Source organism: Drosophila grimshawi, unplaced genomic scaffold (assembly GCF_018153295.1).
Source record: "Drosophila grimshawi isolate 15287-2541.00 unplaced genomic scaffold, ASM1815329v1 contig_1377, whole genome shotgun sequence".
NCBI lineage: Eukaryota > Metazoa > Arthropoda > Insecta > Diptera > Drosophilidae > Drosophila > Drosophila grimshawi.
The window spans coordinates 69,088-79,918 of record NW_025062900.1 but is presented as its reverse complement, the minus strand read 5'-3'; the positions used below and the strand labels follow the sequence as shown (position 1 = coordinate 79,918).

General features: G+C 36.3%; 1 protein-coding gene across 1 annotated transcript; it reads left to right on the top strand.

The window, feature by feature from the left end:
• The first annotated feature begins 1,414 nt into the window (after window positions 1-1,414).
• LOC122322444 (putative uncharacterized protein DDB_G0294196) lies at window positions 1,415-2,539 on the top strand. Its single transcript, XM_043214608.1, has 2 exons — window positions 1,415-1,688; window positions 1,750-2,539. Exons 1-2 carry the CDS (start codon window positions 1,616-1,618, stop codon window positions 1,875-1,877), a joined length of 201 nt encoding a protein of 66 aa, XP_043070543.1. The 5' UTR covers window positions 1,415-1,615; the 3' UTR covers window positions 1,878-2,539.
• The last annotated feature ends 8,292 nt before the right edge of the window (window positions 2,540-10,831 follow it).

The following is a 10,831-nucleotide window of genomic DNA, read 5'->3' as shown; positions in this document are numbered from 1 at the left end:
AAGGCTTAAACAACACCCCATGAAGAAAGTCAATTTTAAGCACTTACATTTGAATGAATGTTGTAAAATCGCCCCTAACTAAATTTAAAGGAACGTTCAATTCAATATTAACACATTTGCACACATTATATACAAAAGTGTATTTAATTATACTACTTACATTTTATAATAAACTTTTGTTATAAATAAGACATTTCGAGACACGCTGAAGAATTCAGAGATTTTAGAAAGTTTTGTCAATGGTTACAAGAATTTCCATATCACATTTCTATTAAATTTTTTAATAAAACTATAACTTTAAGCCAGACGCTAGCAAGCAGACAAGAATTTTAAAATATTTTTACATTTTAGTTTGATAATATTGAAAATAGCTGAAAAGTTTAGTGAGTAAGATTGTTACATTTCCATGTAAACATTTCGACAAAAAGTTACAATACAAAATAACTTTGCTTTGTGTTATAAAAACTTTTGTTACGCATTTTATAAAAGTATTAATGAATTAAAAGTATAACTAATATACGTAAGCTTTCGAACACTATATAGGTAATTTGCCGGTTCTCATATCAACATTTATTTTCCACGCTTCCGTATTGGTTTTGTACTGTTCAAGCAATAAGTGTTGAATAAAAATCAGCAATTCACATTCTACAAGTAAACTTTAATATCATGCTCTTAAAACAGGGTGTCACCCCGGAGCTAATTGAGATTGAGATGAGCATTGAGACTGATGACAACGTAAAATAGTCACCTATTATCCTACTTTATTTATCCATTACTTTAATCACAGCAAATTTGGAATATGGCTGAACGTTCCACCTCTGCAATTTCCGATATGGTATGTGCCACATGAAACTCTCTGTCAGTTGCGTTCATTGTTGTATTTGGGTACATATCGATAGTAAAATTAAAGGGCCACATTGCCGTACAAAAGAAACAGGTTGCCAGGGTTAGCGAGACCACAATTTAAGGTGACCACATTTAATGTGACCACATTTTCCACAAGGTGGCGTTTTGTGGGCTAGGCAGAAGTTGCCACATTATAAAGAACTAAAAGTGAGGCAGATCAGTTCCTGGCGGTTAATTTTTCATATGTTGCGATCGAGGTTTTAAATTTCTATGGAAGTGCATAAGCCCCCCATCATATTTTTTTTACTTTGTGGAATAGAACTTGACGTGTGTTCGTATAAATAATGTTTAAATTGTGCTGATTTTGTGTTAAGTGTTTAGGTGGCCGACGGCAGGTCATGCCATTTTTTTCTTCACTGTTCCCAATGGAACACTGGCAGCAACTGACGACTATAAAAAACAGTTGCCAGCTAGCCCTCATTTATCCATTCATTACTACAATCTCGGCAACCATTGCGAAAAGTGTTGACAGTTTAACAACATGTAAAAACAATTCTGACAAAAGTACAGAATTGTGTGTCTGGTGTTTTTTTTTTTTTGTATTTAAATAACATGCCCGAACTTCTTTGACATCATGGAGCTACTGGACTGAATGGACTAACTGGACTTCCTGGACTTCTTAAACAAACTTGACTATATAACTCGGACTGACTGGACTTCGTACACGGACTTGACTTTGCGTATTTACTTGGACATCTGGGACTGAGGCATGACTTCTGGTAAGTTCGAGCTCACACAGGATCCATTAACCAATAAGAGGATATTGCTACTTAAATCCCCGGGTAACCAGCACAATATCGAGGTCATATAATATATCAATTCATCATGTTTCAAATTACAAAGGTTGCAGCAGCTTGAATCAAATAGTAAATATCAATACCACAGTACGCCAGTCAAAAAGAAACAAACAGCAGCAGCAACAGCAGAAACAACATCAGCAGCAGCAAGAACAGCGGCAGCAGCAGCAGTAACAGCTTAAATCATAAACCATCAACAACAGAATCATGAGCAGCAGCAAATACAGCAAACCAGATACTCAAATATAAAAGCCGCCAATGGGAAGCTCAACAGCGCCAAGTACAACCAAACCAAAATTTCCGTTTTCATAGACAATAACAAGAGGAGAATGCATCAAAATGACAAAAACAACGACAAGAATAGCCACGCCAACACAAAAATAATCAGCAGCGTCACCAGTAAAATGACCTGCACCTAAATTCTAATTGACCAGGTCCCACCACTGCGGCAGAAACAAGAAACTAGGAAGGCTTAAACAACACCCCATGAAGAAAGTCAATTTTAAGCACTTACGTTTGAATGAATGCTATAAAATCGCCCCTAACTAACTTTAAAGGAACATTCAATTCAATATTAACACATTTGCACACATTATATACAAAAGTGTATTTAATTATACTACTTACATTTTATAATAAACTTTTGTTATAAATAAGACATTTCGAGACACGCTGAAGAATTCAGAGATTTTAGAAAGTTTTGTCAAAGGTTACAAGAATTTCCATATCACATTTCTATTAAATTTTTTAATAAAACTATAACTTTAAGCCAGACGCTAGCAAGCAGACAAGAATTACAAGAATTGCACATATCGACAAAAAATTACAATACAAAATAACTTTGCTTTGTGTTATAAAACATTTTGTTACGCATTTTATAAAAGTATTAAAGAATTAAGAGTATAACTAATATACGTAGGCTTTCGAACACTATATGGGTAATTTGCCGGTTCTCATATCAACATTTATTTTCCACGCTTCCGTAGTGGTTTTGTACTGTTCAAGCAATAAATGTTGAATAAAAATCAGCAATTCACATTCTACAAGTAAACTTTAATATCATTCTCATAACACAGGGTGTCACCCCGCAGTTGAATTGAGATTGAGGTGAGCATTGAAACTGATGACAACGTAAAATAGTCGCCTATTATTCTACTTTATTTATCCATTACTTTAATCACAGCAAATTTGGAATATGGCTGAACGTTCCACCTCTGCAATTTCCGATATGGTATGTGCCACACGAAACTCTCTGTCAGTTGCGTTCATTGTTGTATTTGGGTACATATCGATAGTAAAATTAAAGGGCCACATTGCTGTCCAAAAGAAACAGGTTGGCAAGGTTAGCGAGACCACAATTTAAGGTGACCACATTTAATGTGACCACATTTTCCACAAGGTGGCGTTTTGTGGGCTAGGGAGAAGTTGCCACATTATAAAGAACTAAAAGTGAGGCAGATCAGTTCCTGGCGGTTAATTTTTCATATGTTGCGATCGAGGTTTTAAATTTCTATGGAAGTGCATAAGCCCCCCATCATATTTTTTTTTACTTTGTGGAATAGAACTTGACGTGTGTTCGTATAAATAATGTTTAAATTGTGCTGATTTTGTGTTAAGTGTTTAGGTGGCCGACGGCAGGTCATGCCATTTTTTTCTTCACTGATCCCAATGGAACACTGGCAGCAACTGACGACTATAAAAAACAGTTGCCAGCTAGCCCTCATTTATCCATTCATTTCTACAATCTCGGCAACCATTGCGAAAAGTGTTGACAGTTTAACAATATGTAAAAACAATTCTGACACAAGTACAGAATTGTGTGTCTGGTGTTTTTTTTTTTGTATTTAAATAACATGGCCGAACTTCTTTGACATCATGGGGCTACTGGACTGAATGGACTGACTGGACTTCCTGGACTTCTTAAACAAACTTGACTATATAACTCGGACTGACTGGACTTCGTACACGGACTTGACTTTGCGTATTTACTTGGACATCTGGGACTGAGGCGTGACTTCTGGTAAGTTCGAGCTCACACAGGATCCATTAACCAATAAGAGGATATTGCTACTTAAATCCCCGGGTAACCAGCACAATATCGAGGTCATATAATATATCAATTCATCATGTTTCAAATTACAAAGGTTGCAGCAGCTTGAATCAAATAGTAAATATCAATACCACAGTACGCCAGTCAAAAAGAAACACACAGCAGCAGCAACAGCAGAAACAACATCAGCAGCAGCAAGAACAGCGGCAGCAGCAGCAGTAACAGCTTCAATCATAAACCATCAACAACAGAATCATGAGCAGCAGCAAATACAACAAACCAGATACTCAAATATAAAAGCCGCCAATGGGAAGCTCAACAGCGCCAAGTACAACCAAACCAAAATTTCCGTTTTCATAGACAAAAACAAGAGGAGAACGCATCAAAATGACAAAAACAACGACAAGAATAGCCACGCCAACACAAAAATAATCAGCAGCGTCACCAGTAAAATGACCTGCACCTAAATTCTAATTGACCAGGTCCCACCACTGCGGCAGAAACAAGAAACTAGGAAGGCTTAAACAACACCCCATGAAGAAAGTCAATTTTAAGCACTTACGTTTGAATGAATGCTATAAAATCGCCCCTAACTAACTTTAAAGGAACATTCAATTCAATATTAACACATTTGCACACATTATATACAAAAGTGTATTTAATTATACTACTTACATTTTATAATAAACTTTTGTTATAAATAAGACATTTCGAGACACGCTGAAGAATTCAGAGATTTTAGAAAGTTTTGTCAAAGGTTACAAGAATTTCCATATCACATTTCTATTAAATTTTTTAATAAAACTATAACTTTAAGCCAGACGCTAGCAAGCAGACAAGAATTACAAGAATTACACATATCGACAAAAAATTACAATACAAAATAACTTTGCTTTGTGCTATAAAACATTTTGTTACGCATTTTATAAAACTATTAAAGAATTAAAAGTATAACTAATATACGTAAGCTTTCGAACACTATATGGGTAATTTGCCGGTTCTCATATCAACATTTATTTTCCACGCTTCCGTATTGGTTTTGTACTATGTGCCACACGAAACTCTCTGTCAGTTGCGTTCATTGTTGTATTTGGGTACATATCGATAGTAAAATTAAAGGGCCACATTGCCGTACAAAAGAAACAGGTTTGCAGGGTTAGCGAGACCACAATTTAAGGTGACCACATTTAATGTGACCACATTTTCCACAAGGTGGCGTTTTGTGGTCTAGGGAGAAGTTGCCACATTATAAAGAACTAAAAGTGAGGCAGATCAGTTCCTGGCGCTTAATATTTCATATGTTGCGATCGAGGTTTTAATTTTCTATGGAAGTGCATAAGCCCTCCATCATATTTTTTTTACTTTGTGGAATAGAACTTGACGTGTGTTCGTATAAATAATGTTTAAATTGTGCTAATTTTGTGTTAAGTGTTTAGGTGGCCGACGGCAGGTCATGCCATTTTTTTTCTGCACTGTTCCCAATGGAAGACTGGCAGCAACTGACGACTATAAAAAACAGTTGCCAGCTAGCCCTCATTTATCCATTCATTACTACAATCTCGGAAACCATTGCGAAAAGTGTTGACAGTTTAACAATATGTAAAAACAATTCTGACACAAGTACAGAATTGTGTGTCTGGTGTTTTTTTTTTTTTTTGTATTTAAATAACATGCCCGAACTTCTTTGACATCATGGGGCTACTGGACTGAATGGACTAACTGGACTTCTTTAAACAAACTTGACTATATAACTCGGACTGACTGGACTTCGTACACGGACTTGACTTTGCGTATTTACTTGGACATCTGGGACTGAGGCGTGACTTCTGGTAAGTTCGAGCTCACACAGGATCCATTAACCATAAGAGGATATTGCTACTTAAATCCCCGGTTACCAGCACAATATCGAGGTCATATAATATATCAATTCATCATGTTTCAAATTACAAAGGTTGCAGCAGCTTGAATCAAATAGTAAATATCAATACCACAGTACGCCAGTCAAAAAGAAACAAACAGCAGCAGCAACAGCAGAAACAACATCAGCAGCAGCAAGAACAGCGGCAGCAGCAGCAGTAACAGCTTAAATCATAAACCATCAACAACAGAATCATGAGCAGCAGCAAATACAACAAACCAGATACTCAAATGTAAAAGCCGCCAATGGGAAGCTCAACAGCGCCAAGTACAACCAAACCAAAATTTCCGTTTTCATAGACAAAAACAAGAAGAGAATGCATCAAAATGACAAAAACAACGACAAGAATAGCCACGCCAACACAAAAATAATCAGCAGCGTCACCAGTAAAATGACCTACACCTAAATTCTAATTGACCAGGTCCCACCACTGCGGCAAAAACAAGAAACTAGGAAGGCTTAAACAACACCCCATGAAGAAAGTCAATTTTAAGCACTTACATTTGAATGAATGCTATAAAATCGCCCCTAACTAACTTTAAAGGAACGTTCAATTCAATATTAACACATTTGCACACATTATATACAAAAGTGGATTTAATTATACTACTTACATTTTATACTAAACTTTTGTTATAAATAAGACATTTCGAGACACGCTGAAGAATTCAGAGATTTTAGAAAGTTTTGTCAAAGGTTACAAGAATTTCCATATCACTTTTCTATTAAATTTTTTAATAAAACTATAACTTTAAGCCAGACGCTAGCAAGCAGACAAGAATTTTAAAATAATTTTACATTTTAGTTTGATAATATTGAAAATAGCTGAAAAGTTTAGTGAGTAAGATTATTACATTTCTATGTACACATATCGACAAAAAGTTACAATACAAAATTACTTTGCTTTGTGTTATAAAACATTTTGTTACTCATTTTATAAAAGTCTTAAAGAATTAAAAGTATAACTAATATACGTAAGCTTTCGAACACTATATGGGTAATTTGCTGGATCTCATATCAACATTTATTTTCCACGCTTCCGTATTGGTTTTGTACTGTTCAAGCAATAAGTGTTGAATAAAAATCAGCAATTCACATTCTACAAGTAAACTTTAATATCATGCTCTTAAAACAGGGTGTCACCCCGGAGTTGAATTGAGATTGAGGTGAGCATTGAGACTGATGACAACGTAAAATAGTCACCTATTATCCTACTTTATTTATCCATTACTTTAATCACAGCAAATTTGGAATATGACTGAACGTTCCACCTCTGCAATTTCCGATATGGTATGTGCCACACGAAACTCTCTGTCAGTTGCGTTCATTGTTGTATTTGGGTACATATCGATAGTAAAATTAAAGGGCCACATTGCCGTACAAAAGAAACAGGTTGGCAGGGTTAGCGAGACCACAATTTAAGGTGACCACATTTAATATGATCACATTTTCCACAAGGTGGCGTTTTGTGGGCTAGGGAGAAGTTGCCACATTATAAAGAACTAAAAGTGAGGCAGATCAGTTCTTGGCGGTTAATTTTTCATAAGTTGCGATCGAGGTTTTAAATTTCTATCGAAGTGCATAAACCCTCCATCATATTTTTTTTACTTTGTGGAATAGAATTTGACGTGTGTTCGAATAAATAATGTTTAAATTGTGCTAATTTTGTGTTAAGTGTTTAGGTGGCCGACGGCAGGTCATGCCATTTTTTTCTTCACTGTTCCCAATGGAACACTGGCAGCAACTGACGACTATAAAAAACAGTTGCCAGCTAGCCCTCATTTATCCATCCATTACTACAATCTCGGCAACCTTTGCGAAAAGTGTTGACAGTTTAACAAAATGTAAAAACAATTCTGACAAAAAGTACAGAATTGTGTGTCTGGTGTATTTTTTTTTGTATTTAACTAACATGCACGAACTTCTTTGACATCATGGGGCGACTGGACTGAATGGACTGACTGGACTTCCTGGACTTCTTAAACAAAGTTGACTATATAACTCGGACTCACTGGACTTCGTGTACGGACTTGACTTTGCGTATTTACTTGAACATCTGGGACTGAGGCGTGACTTCTGGTAAGTTCGAGCTCACACAGGATCCATTAACCAATAAGAGGATATTGCTAGTTAAATCCCCGGGTTAACAGCATAATATCGAGGTCATATTGGAACCGGTACACTGTCATCGCTGCAAGGCGTTTGACCATAGCCTACTATTGCCGTCGCCCGTTCCTCTGTCTCAAATGTGGGCAAGCACACCCCATGTACCCCATGCATGCGCAAAATATATCAATTCATCATGTTTCAAATTACAAAGGTTGCAGCAGCTTGAATCAAATAGTAAATATCAATACCACAGTACGCCAGTCAAAAAGAAACACACAGCAGCAGCAACAGCAGAAACAACATCAGCAGCAGCAAGAACAGCGGCAGCAGCAGCAGTAACAGCTTAAATCATAAACCATCAACAACAGAATCATGAGCAGCAGCAAATACAACAAACCAGATACTCAAATATAAAAGCCGCCAATGGGAAGCTCAACAGCGCCAAGTACAACCAAACTAAAATTTCCGTTTTCATAGACAAAAACAAGAAGAGAATGCATCAAAATGACAAAAACAACGACAAGAATAACCACGCCAACACAAAAATAATCAGCAGCGTCACCAGTAAAATGACCTACACCTAAATTCTAATTGACCAGGTCCCACCACTGCGGCAAAAACAAGAAACTAGGAAGGCTTAAACAACACCCCATGAAGAAAGTCAATTTTAGGCACTTACATTTGAATGAATGCTATAAAATCGCCCCTAACTAACTTTAAAGGAACGTTCAATTCAATATTAACACATTTGCACACATTATATACAAAAGTGCATTTAATTATACTACTTACATTTTATACTAAACTTTTGTTATAAATAAGACATTTCGAGACACGCTGAAGAATTCAGAGATTTTAGAAAGTTTTGTCAAAGGTTACAAGAATTTCCATATCACTTTTCTATTAAATTTTTTAATAAAACTATAACTTTAAGCCAGACGCTAGCAAGCAGACAAGAATTACAAGAATTACACATATCGACAAAAAGTTACAATACAAAATAACTTTGCTTTGTGTTATAAAACATTTTGTTACGCATTTTATAAAAGTATTAAAGAATTAAAAGTATAACTAATATACGTAAGCTTTCGAACACTATATGGGTAATTTGCCGGTTCTCATATCAACATTTATTTTCCACGCTTCCGTATTGGTTTTATACTGTTCAAGCAATAAGTGTTGAATAAAAATCAGCAATTCACATTCTACAAGTAAACTTTAATATCATGCTCTTAAAACAGGGTGTCACCCCGGAGTTGAATTGAGATTGAGGTGAGCATTGAGACTGATGACAACGTAAAATAGTCGCCTATTATCCTACTTTATTTATCCATTACTTTAATCACAGCAAATTTGGAATATGGCTGAACGTTCCACCTCTGCAATTTCCGATATGGTATGTGCCACATGAAACTCTCTGTCAGTTGCGTTCATTGTTGTATTTGGGTACATATCGATAGTAAAATTAAAGGGCCACATTGCCGTACAAAAGAAACAGGTTGGCAGGGTTAGCGAGACCACAATTTAATGTGACCACATTTAATGTGAGCACATTTTCCACAAGGTGGCGTTTTGTGGGCTAGGGAGAAGTTGCCACATTATAAAGAACTAAAAGTGAGGCAGATCAGTTCTTGGCGGTTAATTTTTCATATGTTGCGATCGAGGTTTTAAATTTCTATCGAAGTGCATAAACCCTCCATCATATTTTTTTTACTTTGTGGAATAGAATTTGACGTGTGTTCGAATAAATAATGTTTAAATTGTGCTAATTTTGTGTTAAGTGTTTAGGTGGCCGACGGTAGGTCATGCCATTTTTTTCTTCACTGTTCCCAATGGAACGCTGGCAGCAACTGACGACTATAAAAAACAGTTGCCAGCTAGCCTTCATTTATCCATCCATTACTACAATCTCGGCAACCTTTGCGAAAAGTGTTGACAGTTTAACAAAATGTAAAAACAATTCTGACAAAAAGTACAGAATTGTGTGTCTGGTGTTTTTTTTTTTTTTGTATTTAACTAACATGCACGAACTTCTTTGACATCATGGGGCGACTGGACTGAATGGACTGACTGGACTTCCTGGACTTCTTAAACAAACTTGACTATATAACTCGGACTGACTGGACTTCGTACACGGACTTGACTTTGCGTATTTACTTGGACATCTGGGACTGAGGCGTGACTTCTGGTAAGTTCGAGCTCACACAGGATCCATTAACCAATAAGAGGATATTGCTACTTAAATCCCCGGGTTAACAGCATAATATCGAGGTCATATTGGAACCGGTACACTGTCATCGCTGCAAGGCGTTTGACCATAGTCTACTATTGCCGTCGCCCGTTCCTCTGTCTCAAATGTGGGCAAGCACACCCCATGTACCCCATGCATGCGCAAAATATATCAATTCATCATGTTTCAAATTACAAAGGTTGCAGCAGCTTGAATCAAATAGTAAATATCAATACCACAGTACGCCAGTCAAAAAGAAACACACAGCAGCAGCAACAGCAGAAACAACATCAGCAGCAGCAAGAACAGCGGCAGCAGCAGCTGTAACAGCTTAAATCATAAACCATCAACAACAGAATCTTTAGCAGCAGCAAATACAACAAACCAGATACTTAAATATAAAAGCCGCCAATGGGAAGCTCAACAGCGCCAAGTACAACCAAACTAAAATTTCCGTTTTCATAGACAAAAACAAGAGGAGAATGCATCAAAATGACAAAAACAACGACAAGAATAACCACGCCAACACAAAAATAATCAGCAGCGTCACCAGTAAAATGACCTACACCTAAATTCTAATTGACCAGGTCCCACCACTGCTGCAAAAACAAGAAACTAGGAAGGCTTAAACAACACCCCATGAAGAAAGTCAATTTTAAGCACTTACATTTGAATGAATGCTATAAAATCGCCCCAACTGACTTTAAAGGAACGTTCAATTCAATATTAACACATTTGCACACATTATATACAAAAGTATATTTAATTATACTACTTACATTTTATACTAAACTTTTGTTATAAATAAGACATTTCGAGAC

Coding starts and splice junctions, on each gene's coding strand:
- LOC122322444 (XM_043214608.1), top strand. CDS start 1,616: ATGACTTCTGGTAAGTTCGAGCTCACACAGGATCCATTAACCAATAAG. Junction 1,689..1,749: donor ATTGCTACTTAAATCCCCGG/GTAACCAGCACA, acceptor CAAATTACAAAG/GTTGCAGCAGCTTGAATCAA.